Genomic DNA, 21,892 nt, shown 5'->3' on the forward strand with positions numbered 1-21,892 from the left:
AAAGGGGAAAATTCCAGAAAGTAGCATAAGAAAGCATTATGCTAGTAGAAACAATCTCCCTGTTTAGTTTATTTACCTAAACCAAAAGCAGACAGTACTGTGGCCCTCACCCCTCATCCTAGATGCTATTAGAAGATCTAACAAGTGGTGGGCTACAAGTGGGTGGGCTGTCATGGGTGAGTTGCAAGACCCAGGGAAGGTGTTATACCTCAATTCAGAAGCTGAAGATCCAAGAATCAATGATATAAAAAAAGGAAATTAACTTAAAGAATAGATCTAATAACATAAAAATGTGGCTTATATTGCATGGTTTGTCCAGGTCTCAGTAGTGCCATGGTAGAATCAGAATTGGATGCCCTTTGCATGGTTCTCAGGTTACAGTGCTCAGACTGCATGAGGATGGAGACACAGAGCAAACTCATCAGTGTCTATAATGTAAACATGGGAAGTTGAAGTGTCCTGGTTAGATCCCCTTTTTAATATTAGGTTCAGATCAGTGTTGGTTCCAGAGACCTATACTTTCCTACAGTAACTGTATTACCAACCCTTGCTACACCTCTTAGGTTAGACGCTGAACACCATGTTTGCTTTAGTATTCTAGCTTGTTCCCATTCATATTTTACCCTGGCTGATGTGCCTAAAGAAGAAAAGAAACCAAAGAGGTAAGGGCATGCACCTGGGTATGGTCACTCACCCAGTGTGTTCTCACTGGGTGGGAGAGAAGTATTCAAAATACCAACATTGCACATAAAATTTTATAGAAAACCTCCCTGTGAAATTTCCTTGGTACCAACTAGATCATTATTTTTCTGTCCTATGAGAATAGGTAAGTGTTAATAATTGGCCATTATTTCTAGACAAACATGTCACAGGTCACTGCATTCTTCCATGTCTAATAGCAGCATGATCTGTCTGAGAGGGAATTAAATCCCTGTGTAAACCCTGGTGCCTGCTTGTCCCACTAATCAATGTAGAGAAAGGCTTCCCCCTTTGCCCTATTCCTGTAAGTTCCAGAGAGACCAACCCATGGGTGACACTGAATAGATTTTACAGTCAAGCTCCAAACTCTGCCTTCTCAGCAATGAGAAAAGTTATGAAGAGCAAGCAGAACACGCCTTCCAGTTGCTGGAGCAGAAGGGGCCCTGGAGGCTGCAGGTGACTCTTTGGCTTGTCAGTCCCCAACATAAGCAAACAATTCCAGCTGAGTCTGAGGACTGTTAGATCACTTCCTATAAAGCAACAGAAGGGTGCAATGAAGTCGTAAGTTCTTGTGTCTAATATGAAACAATATGACTAGGCTGTCATTCAGTGACCATTGGAGCGCCTACCATGTACTGGGCACTTTTCCAGGCACTGGAGATGCATTGAGGAGAAAAACTGTGTCTAAGAGATACGGTTCATTACATTCTAACGAAGGAGGAGACAACGAAGAAATATATATTCTTAGGTAGGCAGTGCTCGCTGGCCAAGAAGGCAGATGAAGCAAGATGGGAAGCGCAGAGTGAGATTGAGGTTGTAATTATATATTGGGTAATTAGGGAAGGCCCCTCTGATGAGAAGACACTGAACAGACACCTGAAGGAAGTGAGGGTGGGAGGTCTGCAAACCTCTGGGAGAAGAGCATTCTGGGCAAAGGAAAGAGCAAGCACAAAGCGTGTGAGGGAAGGTCATGCTTCAAGAGTTGGGGCTCTTCCAAGGAGGCTAGTGTGGCTGAAAGTGAGCAAGCAAAGGGTGATAGAGAGGTTGTTGGAAGGTGTTAGCCCCTCATAGGCCACAGTAAGAATTCTGCCTTTTTCCTGAATAAGACAGTAAATCGCCGGAGGGTTTTGAGGAATGGAGTGACATATCTCAGGTTTTAAAAACCTCTATCTGGGGGCAGAGAAGAGGTGTAGAGAAGAGATGGGAAACAGGAGTGGTGACTGCAATAATCATGACAAGAAATGATGGCCTGAGCCTGGTGGTCCAGTTGGATCCATCCTGAAGGTAGAATGGGTAGAATTAGTTGCTGATGTGGATGTGAGGTGAAAGAAGAAAAAAAAAAAGGAATCAATAGGACTCCAAGATTTTTTATATATTTTTTTGAGAAGGGGGAGGGGCAGAAAGAGGGGACAGATGATCTGAAGCAGGCTCTGTGCTGACGGTAGGGAGCCCAATGAGGGGTTTGAACTTAGGAACAATGAGATCACGACTTGAGCTGGGACCAAGAGTCGGACACTCAACCTACTGAACCACCTGGGCACTCTGGACTCCAATATTTTTATTTTATTTTATTTTTTACATATAGTATGTTAAAAAGGCCTTTATTTTTATACTTCAAATGCTCTAAATTAATAAAAGTAGTAATTATCCTGTTTTATTTTTTTTTTTAATTTTCAAAATGCTGAGGAGAGCACCTCATGGTAGAAATACCCCTTTGTAGTAGTTAAGAACAGCTATCATCTAGAAAGTGTGGATATTTTTGTTGACTTTAGCTACTGATTTATTTTCTTGCCTGAGACCCTAAAGAAGAAGTTGCCATGTCCCGAGACAGACAAGACTTTGGGAAGGACATTCTCAGGGGAGATGATTAGGAGTTGGATTTTGGAGATACTAGAGCAACTGGAGATACAAGCTAGAGTTCAGAGGAGAAGTCTAAGCTGGTGGTGATATGAACTTGGGAGTCATTCATGTACTGATGGTTTTAAAAGCCATGTAATCAAATGGGATCACAAAGGAAGAGAGTGCCGGTAAAGAGGGAAACTCCAAGGAACACCCTGTGAGCCCTGCTGGTAGTGGCGGAGAGGGGAGGGCAGGATGCTGGCCCAGGAGACTGAGGAAGATCTGCTAGTGAATAGAGGGGAAAACCAAAAGAGAGTCTACCCTATGAACCAAATGAATAAAGTATTCAAAGAAGGAAGGAATGATAAACTATATCAACTTTCTCTCTTTGGATCCCAAGATTTCCATTTTACTGCATTTTGCAGCAATCAATGAGTAGTAAGGAATGAGAGATGGGAACCATCCCTAATTTTTGAGAGATTGGAAAAACAATGGGGATTTTCAAAAGTGTAATCATACTACAACAAAAACAGACCACAGCAACAGAAAAACCCTAGAAGGGTTGTCTCTAGGGACACGATATAATGTCAGCTTCTGTGAGTTGGACATTGGACTAGTTAGCCTCCTCCCTCAGTCTATAACCTTTAGATACATAATTTTTAAAATGGGATTAAAAATACTTGTATGTCTCATGGGGCCATTGTGGAAGCAGGATATCATAGTTCCTTCTATATGCTCCCCACTATTTCCTTGTTGGCATTCTAGACTATACAAGTAAAGAAATGCAGAAGGATTTTTATGTGAATTTTTTATGCATCAGCAATTTTGTTAATGCTGTTTTCAAACTATGTGATTTGTCCACTAAATTCACAAATAATTGTACTTTTCTACTCTGTGCCAGGCACTATGAAGGGCACTGAGGATTCATAGGGAGATGAGACATTCCTGCCTTCAAGGAGGTTAGAATCTAAGGAAGTAAATAGAGTGATTGATGTTTAGGACATACAGTAGACCACCAGTGCCATTAATCCTTGTGAAATAATTTAGGGATGGTCTCATCATTCCAAAAGCCTACTTACTTTTCACTGAAGAGATGCTGTAGGGGTAAAGCCTGAGAATGAGCTCTCTCACCCATGTCTGCATATATTTAGTAGGTGGTTTGTTTCCTAACATAGTGTCTGATGTTCAAGATGAGTGGCTAGGACACATCTTCCTCTTTAAAGCAATGAATAAATGGTTATGGATTTTCCTCTGCAGTAATATCTGCACTTAAATGTGGACCATGAAATCTGCTGGACTGCGCTCCGTCCCATGCGCTCTTTGCTCACGAGCTTCTTGGTATCAGTGATGTGCCCATCTAACTATAGGGCTGTCATCAGCTGCCTAATGATCTACCGTAAATAGAGCTGTCAGCCATTTTGTTTTGTCCCAAAGAGTTCTCTGCAAATGACCCAGGGAGAAGAGGGAGAGCCAAGGTGCCCCCAGCCATCAACACAGACTCCAAACAAGGTTGTCATGACCCTTGGACCAGGAGCCAAGGGTATAAGAAAGAAGCAGTAGAGATAGAATAGGCAAGCTCCATTCATTTTCAAATTCAAGGTTCTTTAGCTAGAGGAGTATAGAAAGAAACTTACTTTGCTAGAGATGACCTGTGATAACATGAAATTTAAGCAAAGAGAGCCAAAGGCTGTATATCCTTGTTCAGGGACAATCACTCAACACCACCACAGACTGAATCTATGACAGGAATAGCTGGCGCTTATGAACTGCATAGCTTGGAAGGATGCTGACATATGATATACCTTGGATTTTAATCATTCTTCCCCCTAAGTTACAAGTTTGGGGATGACGTACACTCCTTCCAGTGTTAAGTCATGGAGCACAGAAAAATTTTATTTTATTTGAATTTTAGGTCTCTGGCTATTCTCTATGGCATCGTGCTCTGTGATGTGGTTACTTGTCAACATTGTATGGCCATGTGAGAGGGCTGGTGGCTGGGAGTTACCTATTTTTATCAACAGGATCACCACGGGCCTTAGAGTCAGGGATAGGTGAATTCAGACCTGTTACTAAGGTCAGTCTCTTGGGAGACTGTTGGGCATTATGGTAAATAGGACAGCCTCCTGATTCAGATAATCCTAAGGTTCAAGGTCAAAATCTATTATTTACATGCTGTGTGGTATTAGGCAAATTAATTATCCTCTCTGTGCTTTAATATCTTTATCTACAAATGGAATATTAGTATCTTCTTTACAGGATGGTTGTAAGGACTTAACTGAGATGCTGTGACATGGTGGCACCTAATGACTGCTCCTTAAATATTCACTTCTTAAAATTGCCAGATTCCTCTGATCTTTGGTTTCCTCATTCTTAAAATGGTCGTGTTGTTGTTAATAATCTAGGGGGTAATCTCAGCAGTGTGTCTGGTATGGAATGAATAGTTGATATTTTTATCAATAGAAAAGTGACCTTTTCTGGAATAATTATTGTTACATGGGTGAGAGTAGAGAAATCTTTTCTAAATCTGATTCCATATCTTGATCAGTCAACATGTTTTTACCAAACACATTATGTTCCCAGCCTATATGGGGAAACAGTTTTCTTGCTTTTATAATTTAGATTACAAGGTAAAAAACACATACATTGAATAAATCATAACTGGATGTATATTGTGCATAAGGCACTATGCTAGCAAGTATCCTGATAGATATAAATATGAACCAGACATGGACCTTGCCTTCAAGGGGTTCAGAGCCAGCTGTGAGAGAGATGGGAGAGAAAGCATGGATGCATACTGCCTGGATTGGGTACCAGACTCTACCCATCACCACCATGAGACCATAGGCAAGTTACTTGACTACCCTGTGTAGGGCTCCTCATTTGTGACATGCCGGTGAAAACAGTACCTACACCATAGTGTTGGTGTGAAGTAAGCTTTTTTTACTCATAAAGCACAGTGTCAGTCATACAGTCCGATATCAGTAAATGTTAGCCATTTCAAAATATAGAGTCGGGGATAACCGTGCATGTAAACAAACATAAGGCAAGAGTATGGTGATATTGCTATGGAAATTTGGATGGAGGAGAGATTACTTAGACTTCATAAAAGAATGTGGCATTTAAGCTAAACTTGGGAGAATAGGCAATATATGAATGTGGAAAAATGGCAAATCAGGGCAGCTTTAGAGTTAGTGATTGTAAGAATATGAGGGTAGGCAGGTGAAGGAACTCTACAGGGAAGAAGTTGGGGGAAAAAGGTCAGAAAGTGAAGGTCCTCATATGCTGGCTCAAGGAGTTTGTATTTGCTATGTGGACAGTGGAGAGAGAGAGCCATTACAGATTTTCAACAGACAAATGGTAAGGTCAGAGCTATGCCTCTAGAAATAGATCAGAGGAAGAATGCTCTGAGTTGTCTTCATCTCTAGACCTCCAGTCTGTCCTTTCTCTGGCCCATTTGCTGTAGGACAGGCAGGAGGGAAGACTCAGACAGGAGGTGGTGATATTTGGGCCTGGGTTGCCAAGAGGTTGTATGTGTCACTAACAAACATGGACAACATAAAAGGATGCGTAGGCTGGAAATGTACCTTTTGGTTCATTGGGACATGTCAGTTTGCAGTGTTGAGCATGAGTATTTGGATAAAGTCGGGGATAAGTGGAGGTTTGGAACCTTAGAGTGCCACCAGGTTGGAGATACAGATGGTCCAACTACTAATCAGAATAAAACTGGAAGCCTGAAGAATGGATGGGATTGCTAAGCAAAGATGATGAGGACCAGTCCTTAGGTGATCCCTATGTGAAGGAATGCCAGGAGAAAGTGGACATAGGAAGGTTCCATCAGAAAGACAGGAGAACACAGTTGATTAAAGGAACAGAAGAGTTTCAAGGAGGAGAACTTCAGGGATGCTGGACAAGACTTACTTGAGAGATGGGAAGGCAGTAGGAATGGAGGAGAGATGAGGGTGGAGACAGAGAAAAGAACTTACCTGCGAGGGAAGTGAGCAGAGACCTTTTGACATAGTGAGTGGAAAACCAGAGATGCTTATGTGATCTTTGGTATTTTTGGGGGACTTAAGACAGGTGCACCCCTCATCCTTAAGTTGAGAGGCTAGGTCTAAAAAGTCTTTTCATTACTGATTATTATGCCCTCTGACCTAACCTTTCTTTCCTCTTTATTTTATCTCTTTGTCTTATAGATGGCGGGGGAGGTGATTTGATCGTGACTGAGTTGAATCTGTTGTGAGTTCTACGAAGAGGGGAGATTTTATGATCTTGTTCCAGTCAAACCAGAGTTCAAACAAGCCAAAAATGTATTACTGGAGAAAGAATCCCATAAGTTGATAGTAGAACAAAACCCCAGAGTTGTGTTACTTTCTCTATCAAAAAATCCTTTCTCTTCCTGGTGAAGAGGAAGAGAAGGCAGGGCTCTCTAGAAATTGGGAATCGGAAGTTTTGGTGAGGGAAAGCAAGAACAATGAACATAAGAGAACGAGAAAGCAAGAAAGAGAGGCTTAGGTTCATACAGCCAGATAGTCTGGTTCAGAGTAAGATAGTCTAGTTCTGGATTTTAGAATAGGAACTGTTGTAGGTTTTGACAAGGAGTGTTAGGTATAGCGTGTTACTGAAACTGTGCAAGTAATTAGGTCAAGGTGTTCGCTTGGAAGAGATTATCCACGTGCACCTTGAAATTAGTCGATATGATGGCTCAGGTGGCAGGGAGAAAGGCCAGGAGCTGGCCTTTCAGACATCAGCTCCACTACTCCAGTATTAACCGATCTTGTCTTCTAAAACTAGGTATGCTCTGCAGTATCCTGGCAGAATGCTTTGTCATTGGATGGTAGTCAAAAATGTGTATTGAATTCATACAAAAATGATCAGACTTTGTGATGGTCGTTAAGAATCAGATAAAGGTGGGAGAATTAAGTAGGATGTTGATAGATGACTTGAGAAGATGTGGAGATTGGCTGTCACATACCTCGAAATTGAAGAGTTTTGGACCTGAGTAGGAGAGCGATTATCTGAATTTGGCATTGAGGGATGGGAGGGGAGTTACAAGAAGATGGAAGAATTTGCAGCCTCCAGTGAGTGACAGGGAGTTCCTTGGAAACGGTACCTTCTGTAAATACCCAGATTTGATTTAAAGCAAAGGGACAAAGGGAGAGAGGTAATGGGAGAAGAGAATGTACATTGGTACAGGAAGGAGTCAACTAGGGAGGGCTGGTAACTGGAGGGGCTGTGTTCTGTGTTTAGAAGATGTGATGTGATGGGTTGAATTAACTTGTGGTTCTGAATGAAACTTGGGTGCAAAGATGACAGTGTCGGGTACTCGAAGGCTCAGGATGTTGGTCTGATGGAGGTTTGTGGAGAATGGTAGGTGCCGCCTGGAATGAAGGCAGGTACAAGCCAGGTCAGCACGGAGCGTCCGGTTCCAGACAGCATGTGGGAAAAAGGGAAAGCTTTGGGACAACAGTAAACTTGGCTTAGAGCCCCACACCCATCTGTGTGGCATGCAGAGTGCGGACCTAGGAAAATGTTTGTGCCAAGTGCTCCTCAGCAGACAGCTGTTGAGCCAGGGCAAGGTTTTTTATTGCATTAGCTGACTGGCAGCCTAGCTTATGAGGATGTGAGTTATAGAATGGGGAAGTTTCAGAAGACAGAGAGGCAGCTAATGCCAAGTCAAGCTAAGGTGGTTTGGGCACGTTGGAGTGGAAAGGGCATGGGAAATAAGGTCATGCAGAGACGTACCTTCAACTCAAGTCGAAGAGAAAATTCTGTTGGCTTTTACCAGCTCATGAAAAGTCTAGTCCTTAACACACACCTGTGATTTCTAAATGATTATTGTTTGCTTGGCAAATGGTATGTAGGTGGGAGATATTTAAATATTTCTCGGTAGGGGGTCCTCTCGACATTTGGGACAGAAAAATTAGGTGTTTTAAGGACTGCTTCTTGAAGTACAGACCACGTAAGTCTCATGACCCATTTTGCAATGCACATAGTGTCCCTCAGTGATTTTGACAATTAAGAGTACTCCCTTGTTGCCTGTGCCCTTGGGGAGGATGTGATCACCTCCTCCCCCGAGGATCTGTGGGAGACTCCTGCTGGGGGAAAACTTGTTTCTCTTTAGAGATTTCACGGAATCCACATTCTGAGAGTAGTGCCATCCTGGAGTTCTGTTCTGCTTCAATTCAAGTGAAGACCATGAATTCTGACTGCACTCTAAGCGGAGGCTTTTTATTAGTGAATCAATTTAATGCGAACAGTGACATTCCAGTGCCAGTAGAAGTGTGAAACTTTTTTCCCCTCCATATTCTTTTCATATGTCTGTGATTTGTGGCTTCTTATAGTTTCCTATAGCTTCTGACCAATTTCTGGGCACCAGCAGTCCTCTTTTGTGGGATCTCTTACTATTCGATCTCTTTATCTTCCCATCAGGTAGAAGGATTTTATTTTTCCACATGACTATGCACATCGCAGACCCCTTTTCAGAAAAGCTGTTTCTGTTTAATCTGACTGTCCAATACTCTGGGACAAACACTAAAATCGGGGGACACGGGGGTGAGACCAGGCAACTGGAGAGCAGTTGCTAAGGAGGAAGCTTCAAGTGGCCTTCCTCTGGTTACTCCTTTAACATAACCACACCTGCAAATATTTTTGATGTTTGCAATCCAACATTGAGTGGTGGGAGAGAGTGGGGACATAGACTAACAGATTGGAGAAACTGTAAGGAAAATGATTTCCTCTCAGCCTCGGTCAGGACTGTGCGAGAGGTGAGCATGTTAGTGTAAATAGAGGTTGGCCTCATTTCTAGACCATCAACAAGAGGGATGCCATCCAAACAAGGCCTCTGAAATTTCAGCAGGGTTGCTTCTGAGAGTGATGCATAGGAGGGAGGTCCCCTCCTTAAGGAATTCAGAGTGGCTCCTCTACTTGACCTTCAGCTCCTCCCTCCAGTCTCAAGCTCCAAGGCTTCTCTTGAGCTTCCTTTCCCATATGTCTGAAACCCATTTCCTGTCACCCTCCATAGCTTCCTTCTGTCATCTCTGGCAAATGTGTTACCCACTACATGGGCCCCCCTCCCCCAACAACATGTCTCTTGCTTCCTCCAAGCCTCACACACGACGGACTTGCCCTGCACGAACCCCACCTCCGTCTGATCTCTCCTGTTGTCTCTGTTCCCCCTCAGTCTCATCTCAATTTTCTGTTCTTATTATGTATTTGGAGATGGCTTAGATTTACTTTCATGTCCACTCACGTGTTGGAATTGGCTGCTCAGCCGGATTGTGTGCATTTCCTGCACCTCAGAAGCGAGGCTCGTGCTCTAGATGTGTGGGGTACATGCGTTCCACGTACATGTACCGGCACCCACTGACCCCACCCCAGAGTTCAGAGTACTCAGGGAGGTGTTCAGTACTGCCATGTGTTCTCCTTTTCTGTATCATGTTCAAAAGTATGTGCCTCTCGGTGTACGTGATGATGATATAGCAGGGTGACTTGGGGACCTGGTTCCACATGGGAAGGCAGCCCCCCATTCACTTGCACGTGTGTCTCTGTTCTGCCGGCAGGAGGATGAAGTGGTTCTCCAGTGCATCGCAAACATTCACAAGGAGCAGAGGAAGTTCTGCCTGGCAGCCGAGGGCCTGGGAAACCGCCTGTGCTTCCTGGAACCCACTTCAGAAGCCAAGGTAGGATTGATTGCCTGCCCTGCACCTTCTCCCTTGACCTCCCAGGCAGTCATTTAGGGGAAGGAGCTGCAGGGAGAGGAGGTTGAGAGAGATGAGGAAGAAGGTAGAAAGAAAGGACGCATTTGTTTTTCAGATGGGAAGCAGATCGGAAGTAAAATGTGACTCTCCCCAGCCCAGGAACAGTAGGAATCCAGAGCAGCGAAGAATTAGTGGTGCCTTGTCTGTCTGTGTTCCCCAGGACACCAGTAATGCTTTGAGGTCACTGTCACGGAAGAGGTTCTTTTCATATTCCCACAACACCTTTTTGTGTTGTTAATTCCTAAAGGTCCTCAGTGCGGGTTTTGTGCTCTCAGCTGTCATTTATGGCTACCAGGACTCCCAGGTGCTTGGGCCTGAGCTTCACGGGAAGCCCACTGCTCTCAGTTCAGACTGCGCTGAGCTCCTGCGATCGTTACCCCTGCCTGCCCACTGTGACCTGGGGGCAGAGAGGAGTGTTTGCTCTAGTCCCTGCCTGCGTGGTGGCATGTAATGTCATGTCTCTTCAGCCAAACCTTTTCTTCCTCCAGTTTCAGACTGTCTGTACTTTTCGTGATCTGTCAAGTGTATCCGTGTGCTCGGCGAGATCACCATACTTGGCGGTCCTGGCCAGACCTTTTGATCGGTCAGGGTTCTCCAGAGAAACAGAACCAGTGATATCTCTCCCTTTCTCTCGATGGGTGGTGGATGGGGGAGATGATGGATTTAAGATATTGCCTCACGCAATTATTGGGTCTGGTAAGTCTAAAATCTATACGTCAAGTCAGTAGGGTAGAAACTCAGGGAGAAGTTGATGCTGTCTTGAGGCAGAATATCTCTTCTCCAGGAAACCTTGGTTTTTATTTTTAAAGCCTTTAAAAGATGGCGTGAGGCCCACCCACATGATCAAGGGTCATCACCTTAACTTGAAGTCAACTGATTATAGATGTTAATCACATCTATCAAATACCTTCACATCAAAACCTGGATTGGTGTTTGGTTAAATAACAGAGTACTATGGTCTAGCCAAGCTGACATACAGCTAACCATCTTACCCTCCTCACAGAGCCATTTTTTTAAAACAGAAAATGGTTACTATATTTTCCAGTAGGCCCACCGGATTAGCATGCTGTTTCTCCACATGAACATCTACAACACAGACATGCATGGTGTGGCTGAACACCAGATGTGCACTGTGAAGGCAGCATGTCCCAGAAGCCCCTGTGCTCTCCATCACTGTTTTGCCCTCCCAGGGAGGTCACCAATCCCTGAGTTCAAACATCGATCAGTGACATGTGTGACCAGTGCCAAAAGGACAGAGTCCCATTAAAATAAGTGGCAGAGAGAAAAGGAAGATGTTTTTATCTTTTTTAAAGGCCTTAGACTTGATTTCCCTGAGGTCTTTTCTCATTTGCTTTTGTCCTTAGCTAGATATTTTTCTTTTCATTCCCAGCCATCTGGGATAATAGGAAGATGACTAGATTAGAAGTCAAGAAGTTAATCCTCAACCACTAGCTAGTCATGTGACTATGGGCAAGTCACTCAACCTTGCTTTCCGTTTCCTCATCTGCCAGATGAGGTACATCCTGGTGCAGTGGAAAGAGCATTGGCCTAAACTGAAAACCAGTGGTCTCATTTTCTAGTCATCCACTGAGTGGGTCATGGGGCAGTGGTTTGGGGCACAGGTTCTGGAGCCAGACTGTCAGAGTTGGAGTCCTGTCTCTCACCACATACCAGCTAAGCCGGGATCTTGGCCAAGGTACTTGACCTTTCTGTGCTTAGTTTCTGCACCTGCTTAATGAGAATTTAATAGTAACTATCAAAAGAGGTTTTTCTTAGGATTAAATGAGTTAATACCTAAGAAGTGCATAGCACACTCTCTATAACTATTGACTCCTCGTTGACTATTATGATTGAACCTTGTCTAAACCAGATGAAAAACTATATATCCTAACCCGAGAATATTTTGTATCGCCCAGGAATAAAAATAACCCATACCACGCATAAATGCATTTGAGGATGAGAAAATGTCCTTCCTAACACCCACTTGACTTAGTGTCCTTATTTTAATTTTTCGTTTTAAATTTAAAACAAGGTAATAAGACTGAAAAAGAGATGTAATATATCATAACTTACTCATCTTGTCACAACTATTTTCATTTGTTTTTCATTCAGGCTCTGTTCACATGCCACCTGTATGTTTTCAGAGTTGTACTCAGAGTTGACGTGTAAGCATTCTGCTTTTTTTTTTCCTTTAACATTTTAGCCAGTTCCATAAAGCTATGTGGTCTCCATGGTTTAAAAAAAAAAAAAAAAAAGTATGTGGTTTTGTTAGTTTTCTTGCTTTTTAGAGTAAATATCCAGGAGAAAAATTAATGGTGGTAGGAGGATGAACAGTATTAAACTACTTTCCCTAAAGGGTATACCAGTTGTCACAGTTGACATGCCCACTATCATAGCATGAATATGTGTCTCTTGTATATACAGTATGAGGAAACTGCATCGTGAGTGCTTCTCAAAAAAACAGGGTCGAGTTCATGGAAAGGATAAAGTCTTTAGAACTTCATGTCACTATTCCTGGGAGGTGCCTGCTGGCCGCCATTTTCTGTGGTTTCAGTCTTTCCCACAGTCAGCTACAGCTGTGCACACTGCTTCTGACCTGTCCCCTCCCTTTTCACTAAATATTTCCTCTGATTCTCTACTATCCACTTTCACAACCACCTTTGCTATTCTTAGGTTCTCAGAAGCTAACATAGGTGGTGCAGTGAAATGAGAAGGTGTATTCCCAAGCCTGGCACTGAGCAGGAGGCACACACCTCAAACAGCACTCTTATCACCAGCTACAGAGCCACCAGTGACCTTGGCATTCCCAGTCAAGGGTGTTTCAAGCTAGGTGAGCCACAGAGAGATAAAATTGAGATAAATTCTAAGGAGAAGATACACCTCTAAGAAAGAAGAGATGAGATAAGGTTCTCAAAAGGTATTCTTAATGTACAAGCCCTATGAAAAGGAGGTCACATTGAAACAAGGGGTGAGAGAGTAGAAGAATGGGAAGCAAAAGTACACCAACACTTGCTGTAGACATGGAGACTGTTGAACACTTGGGAGAGCGCTTGTGACTTTCTGTTTGCCGTGGCCCACTCTTCTTTGAAGGTCTCTTGAAACTGCAAATGTCAACAGATGGAAGCACTGTTAATCCACTTCCCTTTCAAAGATGCACAGCTCCAGGAATTAAAAGGTGTCCTCCCTGTTTTTCAAGAAAGGTTTCAGAATTATAACCAGAAACCAGGAAACATGGAAAGGAAATGTTGCTTCTTTATTTGATCAGTAACAGCAAATGCTTATTGAGTGCTATTTTTAAGTGGAAAACGTATTCCCAGGAATTTACTACTTTTCCTCTCATCCATATTATCTATTTTGTATCTACAGCATTAGCTGGGGAAAGGGGGTCTTACTTGGTTTAACTTAACATCCAAACTCCTAAAACTCACACACTGCTTGGCACCAGTATGTGCATTAGGGCAGGAACCACTGCTTGCCTGCTGGGAAGTGTCAGGCACACCTGTGGGAATCCTTGCTGCTGAATCCCCCACCCAACATGAGGCCAAGTGCAAAGACATGAGGTCCACATCAGGCAGATATGAGAGTTACCACGGCTCACAAGCCTCATGGACCACAGGAGCCAGTGTTTCTTGTAACAACTCCACAGGCATGGCTTTTGGGAGCCCCACAAAGGACACCACCTCCCAGCTATAAGTCTTTACACTTGGGGAATTGCAAAGATATAGCTTCCTACATCGGGTAATGGTGTCTTCCCAGTACAGACTCAGGCTGCCAGTCAGGGATCATTTTCACTGTAAGCAATGTTCCCTAGTGACGTAATTCACGTATCAGTTTTACCAGGTTTTCCAAGAACAAAACTGGACAGTTAACTGAAGGTCAAATTCTCATGCATAAGGAAAAAACAATTTAATAAGCTTTATCCCATAGTATTCTTCATTGATGGCAGTTACTTCATGACTGTGGCCTTGTCGGATGTGTCTGGAACCCCAACACCTTTCCAAATCCTCACTTCGACCTTCCTTAAATATATAGGTCATCAAAAAATAAGAAGAATGTGAGCACTTTTTGGTTAAGATCGATTTGAACACACCAAGCTTTGTTTCACTGGTTTTAATGAGGATGAAACACAAATTGCTGAGGGGAAACTTACCCTAGTGCCTTTTAATTTTTTTTTTTTTTTTTTTTTTTTTACTTTTTTAGAGAGCGAGCAGGGGAGGGGAAGAGGGGGAGAATCTTCAGCAGGCTTCACGCCCAGTGGGGCTCAAGCTCACAACCATTAGATCATGACCTGAGCCTAAATCAATAGTCCCATGCTTAACCAACTAAGCCACCCAGGTGCCGCACTCTAGTGCCCTTTCAAAGTCAGTGACCTAGCCAAAGTCTTCAGACACTCCGTGTCTCAGAATGAAGTTGTGCCTCTCTGTTGGGTAACAATGGCCTCTCTTACCATGGTTTATTCAAAATGAAAAATCCAATTTCAAATCCAATTTTCAAACTGAAAATTTCCAGGGGAAATTTTAAGCCTATTGTTTCCCACCCCCTCTTTTGAAAAGGAAGAATAGTCTGCTCTGGTTTCTGCAAAGTTGGATAGGCTCTAAAGACCCAGGATTAAACATCTGTGATTGTGCAAACATCATTATGTAGATGGCATAAATGAAGAGAGAATTCTAGGCTAAAAATAGTTTATTTTCTACTATTTTTATTATCTTTAGCTCAGAATAGATTTACTGTTTACTTCTAAACAACTAAGCCTGTGCAAATTTGCAGAGAGTGAGGCTCACCCTGAGGTTGTACACTTTTCTTTGAACTTCTGATTGATATTTTAGAGGGTAGTATTCTCTATGGACTTAAGATCTTATGAAAAGCCAAACTATTACAAAACATGCTTTAAAAACTTTGTTATGTAATAGAGACTTATAGGTGAAAGATGTGATCTTTTTGTTTGACATTTATCAGGCATCATGTGCTATATGCCATGTACTACAATGGGTGCTTACATGCTCTCATTTAATTTTTATATCCTTATGGAGCAAATATTGATTTCATTTATGGAGAGGAAAGATACAAGAATTTAGACAAAGTTACGTAAATTCCTGAAGATGATTCATTCTAAACTTGAATCACTACTTCTGTAGTACTCAGCAATAAAGAATATCACAGATCCAACTTAAGGATAAAGAAGCCATATTTCTCCATGTGGTTAGATTTTAAGACTACCTGGGCAGATCTCCATACCCCCTCCCACAACCTTCATGCATCTGTCCTCTGAATGCCTGACATTCCAAAGTTAGAAATACGTATTTTGTTTAAATCAAATAGGAACTATTAAAATGCAAATGTTCTGAGAGAGCACATGAAGCAATATTAGATTTCTAGAGGTAATTTTTTTTTAGTATAAATGGCATAATCAGATATTTTCTTGAAATTAAGTTGTTGGAGGAATAAAGCAGATGACTGAGTGCCTCTGTATTGGGATATAAGGCATAGAAACACTGAATGTGGGATCGAACATCTACAGCATTGAATTGCAATAGTTTACCTCCCCTCCACCAGGCTCTTAGCACTGAAGATTGTGGTTAAGACAGTGGTTAAGAAATATGACCTTGGGCCATGGAGAAAGATTGCCTGGGCTGGTAATGCAGGCTCCACCGCTTAACAGCTGTCTGACTATGGTTCAATGAGTTTACCTTAACCTGCCTCAGTTTCCTCTGCTTGAAAACTGTAATCATCTCATAGGATTGTTATGAGGATTCAGTTACATGGGTTCCCAATTGTAAGGTACTTATAACAGTGCCTGACATACCCCCAAGTGCTTTTTAGGCAATAGCTTTTATTATCCCAAGTATAGATTCAGACATAAATTAGGTCCCCAAGAAGTATTGTTTGACTGAATTAAGTTACCCACATATTGAATTACTTAAATATTTCTTTTATTTTTATTTTAATTCCAGTATAGTGAACATACAGTATTGTATTTGTTCTAGGTGTACAATATAGTGATTTCGACAAGTCTATAAATTACTCGGTGCCCATCATAAGTGTACTCTTAATCTCCTTTACCCTCCGCCCCCCGTAACTATCAATTTGTTGTCTATAGTTAAGAGTCTGCTTTTGGTTTGTTTTTTTGACTTCTTAAACTCCACATATGAGTGAAATCATATGTTATTTGTCTTTCTCTGACTGACTTATTTAATTTAGCATTATACTCTTTAGCTCTATCCACATTGTTGCAAATGGCCAAGATTTCATTTTGTGTGTATGTGGATAATAAACCTTTGTATATAAATACCACAGTGTCTTTACCCATTCATCTATTGATGAACACTTGGGCTGCTTCCATAACTGGCTATTGTAAATAAGGCTGCAGTAAACATAGGGGTGCACATAGCTTTTCGAATAAGTGTTATCATTTTCTTTGGGTAAACACCCAGTAGTGGAATTGCTGGATCATATGGTGCTTCTATTTTTAATTTTTTGAGGAGCCTCCATACTGTTCTCCACAGTAACTGTACCAATTTACATTCCTGCCAACAGTGCATAAGTGTTCCTTTTTCTCCACATCCTCCTAACACTTGTTGTTTCTTCTTGTGTTTTTGATTTTAGCCATTCTGACAGGTGTGAGTTCTATATCATGGTTTTGATTTGCATCTCCCTGCTGATGAGTTATGTTGAACATTTTTTCATATGTCTGTTGGCCATCTGTATGCCTTCAGAGAAATGTCTGTTCATGGCTTCTGCCCATTTTTACTGCATTTGGTGTTTTGGTATTGAGTTGTTGAAGTTCTTTATTTTTGGATAGTAACCCTTTACTGAATATGTCATTTGCAAACAACTTCTCCCATTCAGTAGGTTATCTTTTAATTTCATTGTTTGCTCTGCTGTGCAGAAGCTTTTTATTTTGATGTAGTTCCAATAGTTTATTTTTGCTTTGGTTTCCCTTGCCACAGGAGGCTTATCTAGAAAAATGTTGCTACAGCTGATGTCAGAAAAGTTACTGCCTGTGTTCTCTTCTAGGATTTTTATGGTTTCAGGTCTCACATTTAGGTTTTTAATCCATTTTGAGTTTACTTTTGTGTATAGCATGAGAATAAATATTTCAAAGGCCTGGATTTGAGGATCAGCAGGACATTTATGACCATTAAAGTGAAATATTAATGAGAGTCAGAGTGAGTAAGTGAGATGAAAAGGATTAAGTAATGAGTGGTTAGTTTTTAAAATAAAATACGGTGAATCAGTGAGATGTAGATTTTTATTGTTATTGACTTCTAATTTAATTCTGATATGATCAAAAAACATATTCTGTAGATTTCAATTCTTGGAAATTTATTAGGACTGTTTTATGGCTTAGCATATGGTCTATCTTAATATTCTATGTGTTGTACTTTCAACAAGTGTGCTGGATAGTGTTTTATGAATGTTAAGATGGTTGACCATGGTGTTCAAATCTTCTGTATCCTTACTGAGTTGTATTTATAAGTTCTACCAATTACTGAGATAGAGGTGTTAAAAGCTATGAGAATTTGTCTATGTCTCCCTTTAGTTCTGTCAGTTTTGTTTCGTATATTTTAAAGCTCTCTTAGGTGTGTGTGTGTGTGTGTGTGTATGATTTTTATTTTCTTGGTGAAATGATCATTTGTCATTATCAAATGTTCCTGTTTATCCTTTATCTAATTGTATACTTTGATATTAACATAGTCATAAGCTTTCTTATACTTACTGTTTGTATGATCTATCTTTTTGTTTTCAATTCTTTTATGTCTTTATATCTTTATATTTGAGGCATGTCCCTTATAAATAGCATATAGTTAATATGCTGCTCCTCCCCCTTTCTGCAATCTCTGCTGTTTTATTGGAGTGTTCAGTTCACTTACATTTATTGGAATAATTGATAGTGTTGGGATTTGGTCTACCATCTTACTATTTGTTTCCTTTTGTCTTTTGTGTTTTTTATTCTTTTCATCTTTTTATGCCTTATTTAGGATAAATCAAATATTTTTGTTATCCTATTTTGTCTCCTCTCGGCTTTTTAGCTCTACTTCTATGGATTATTTTTTAGTCATTACTTTAAGGATTACAATATAAGTCCTCAGCTTCTTGGAGTCTCTTTTGATTAATATTATTCCACTTCACTTTTATCCTTTGTGCTATTATTGTCATGCGTTTTATTTTTACAAGTTACATAATATGCACTACTTTATTTTTGTTTCAAAGAGTCAGTTGTCTCTTAAGGAAATTAAGGAAAGGAAAAAATAGTATTTTATATACTCCTATATTTACCATTTTCAGTGCTTTTTTTTTTTTTTTTTTCAGTCTTCTAGATCCAAATTCCCTTCTGGTAGCATTTTCCTGAAGCCTGAGGAATGTCCTTTATCATTTCTTGTAGTACAGGTCTGCTGATGACAAACTCTCTTCAGCTTTTTTTCACTGACAATGTCTTTATTTTGTCCCTATTTCTGAAGGATATTTTTCTCTGTGAAATCCTGGTTTGATTTTTTTTTTCTTTTATCACTAGTAAAGATGGTGTTTTACTGTCTTCCAATCTCCTTTGATTTTTAAATGAAAAGTTAGCTATTCTTCTTAGGATTCCTCCATTTGTAGTAAGTTTTTTTTTTTTCTGGCAGGTTTTAATAATTTTATCTTTGATTTTAAGCGTGTTGAATTCAAAAGCACTGTAAGACATCCAAGAAGAAATAGGCATCTGACTATATAAAACAGAAGTTCAGAAAAGAAGCTGGGATTAATCTTTACAAAAATTCAGAGCATCTTTGTTTTTCAGTTTGAATGGTTACGTATGAGGGTAGTTTTCTTTGCATTTGTCCTGCCTGGGTTTTGCTAACCTTGATAGATCTTTTGGTGGTGGTTTTATTTGTTTTTAATAATATTTGGAAATTTGGGGGGCATTCCTTCTTAAAACGTTTTTTCTGCCACATTTACTCTTTCTGGAATATTCCAATTATTTATAAATTAAACTGTTTCATGTTGTTCCATAGGTCACTAAAATGGCTGGTTTCCAACTATTTTCCTCCCTGTGCTTCACTCTGAATATTTCCTACTGTCTTTATTTTAACTGATACTCTTATTTAATAAAAATGTCCCATTGACTCCCTCCAGTGAATTTTTTTTCAGATAATGTATATTTTAATTATAAAATTTCTCTTCATTCATTTCTAAGTTTTAACATAGTAACCTAAAATTCTCTTCTTCCATTGTTTCCGGTTTTTCCCTATAAATTAATGTATTTCTAATAGTTATTTTAAATACTAGACTACTAATGCCAATATCTGGGTTCTCTGTGGGTCTATTCCTACTAACTGAGCTTTCTCTTGATTAGGAGTCACATTTTCCTATTTATTTTGATGTCTAGTAATTTTATTCTAAAGATTGTAGATGCTATTTTGTAGTTGTTACCATTTGTATTCTTCCCCTGAAGAATACTGCATTTTATTCTAGCAGACAGTTAAATTACTGGTGGAGTTCCTTGATATTGTAGAGGCTTAGTCTATTTTGGTTTTGCTTTTAGTTCTAGAATATAGCCTTTGGTCTTGAGATGTAGCCCTTCTGGGTTTTCATGAAAATCCTGGAGTGTTTCCTAACCCCTTCTAAGTAGCAAGACTTGAACACCAAATTCTGAACTTTAAAACTGGGTAGCTGCTGAAACCTTCACCCATTTTTAGCATTCCAGCTGTTGCCTTCCCTTGGATACTTGAAATGCTGCCCTGTACAGTTGAGTTGGCCAAAAATCTGTATGCTGGTTTTGGGTTTTCATCTATAGCAGTTATGTTCTTTCCAGCATTCTTCTTGTCAATTTCTTTATATTCTGAGAGCCCAAACTCGGGCCTCTGGCTCCATAGCAGCTTTTTTTACTGAGATCTGTCCCCCATGAAACCTATGAACAGGGGAGTACTCGCAGGGGAAAATTTAATGAAATGTGGATATCACTTAATGGGCTTTCCATCTTTCAAGAGTCCTATTCCTTCCAGCTTTAGGTTGCTCTCCAGTGCCTTTAAGCAATTTTTTAAAATTTTTGTTCAGAATTTATAATAGCTATTGTTAGGAGGGTTATTCTGCTTCTCCACTCTTACCTGAACCAGAACCTCATCATTTAGTGTTCACTACTCTTTGAGCAGTTGAATGTTAAAAAGAAGAAGAGAAAATAGTGTTAAAGCAGAATCTAGGATCGAGGGGTGTTTCCACACTGAGAAACACAAGCATGTTTCTAGTCAAAGAAGCAGGTGGCTCTAGAGAAAGAGACTGAGGTTGCAAAAGATGGAGAAGAGATGGCACTATTGGTGAGGGGGTTAAATTGAGTGTAGCTTTGGTATATGCAAAAGAAAAGAGGAGGCAAGGGGATTTTGAAGTAGCAAGGACAGGAGATGAATGTGAAGGGGTCTCTTGTTAGACAAAAACATGAACTTATAAGGGCTGATAAAATTGAATTCAGGCTAACAGAATGCATAGGATGACTAAAGAATCAAGGTGGGAATAGTCAAGTGTCACTCCAGAGTTACTGGCTTTAGCTGCTTGTAGATGGCATGTTATTTAGTGAAAGGAATTTATGTGAAAAGGAATAAGTTAGGACAGAGGGTGGTGGTGGAGCTTATGAACTAAGGTTTGGACATGTTGAATTCAAAGGGCCAGTAAGAGACACAAAAAACTTTGATAGGCATCTGGACACATGGATCAGGACTTCAGAAGGGAGGTTCGGATGGAGATATTATTTAAAAGATACTGGCTTAAGGGGTGCCTGGGTGGCTCAGTCAGTTAAATGTCCAATTTCGGCTCAGGTCATGATCTTGCGGTTTGTGGGTTTGAGCCCCATATCAGGATCTGTGCTGAAAGCTCAGACCCTGGAGTCTACTTCAGATTCTGTGTCTCCCTCTCTCTATGCCACTTCTTTGCTCACACTCTATCTGTCTCTCTCTCTCTGTCTCAAAAATAAGCATTAAAAAAAAAAGAGAGAGATACTGGCCTATGGCTAGTAAACCAAGCTATAACAGTGAGTGGAAATTAGGTGGATTAAGAAGTGGGAAGGCCCAGAAAATGTCAATATTTAAAAGTGAGTAGAGAAAGAGTAACATCACATAGAATGAGAAGGAGCATACTGTGAGCTCAGTGGAAAAACAGGCATATGTGATGTCTGTGCCACAGAAAACACTTGCACAGTGTCAAGAAAGGGGCATAGTCAATAGGGTAGAACGCCACCTGGAGGTCAAGTAATATAAGGATGGAATGTGTCCATGAGATGTGACCTGGAGGCCAGCAGCAGTCTCTGTGAGAGTTCTTTCAATGTAGTGATGAAGGCAGAAGCCAATTTAGAGGAAATGAAGAGTAAGATGGAAATTAGAAAACAAAGGCAGCTCATGCAGATTATCTCTAAAAGAGAGATAGTGATAGCTGGAGAGGGTTGGAGGATGGAGGGAGTTTTGTAATGGGAAAGACATAAGCGTGTATGAACTTCAGTGGAGAAGGAGGAGGGGATACAGGGGAGGGAGGGGTTGGTCTGCTGTGAAAATTGCTCATATAGTGGAAAAGGCTGGTGTTAAGGACAGAGGAGGAACTCACTTTGAAGTAAAGGAAGAACTTCTGTGCCATTAAAT

At 40.8% G+C, this 21,892-nt stretch overlaps 1 protein-coding gene across 1 annotated transcript in view; it reads left to right on the forward strand.

Annotated features, from left to right (window-relative positions):
• Positions 1–333: 333 nt before the first annotated feature.
• RYR3 (ryanodine receptor 3) overlaps positions 334–21,892 on the forward strand; it is a 365,900-nt gene continuing 344,341 nt past the window's right edge. The window contains exons 1-2 of the mRNA XM_047075357.1: positions 334–435; positions 10,098–10,217. Of these exons, the coding sequence (XP_046931313.1) occupies positions 334–435; positions 10,098–10,217 (222 nt within the window). The remainder of the gene's footprint in view (positions 436–10,097; positions 10,218–21,892) is intronic.

This window comes from Lynx rufus, unplaced genomic scaffold (assembly GCF_022079265.1).
Source record: "Lynx rufus isolate CCGP_SWC_20201006 ecotype Redwood Valley unplaced genomic scaffold, mLynRuf1.p SCAF_13, whole genome shotgun sequence".
NCBI lineage: Eukaryota > Metazoa > Chordata > Mammalia > Carnivora > Felidae > Lynx > Lynx rufus.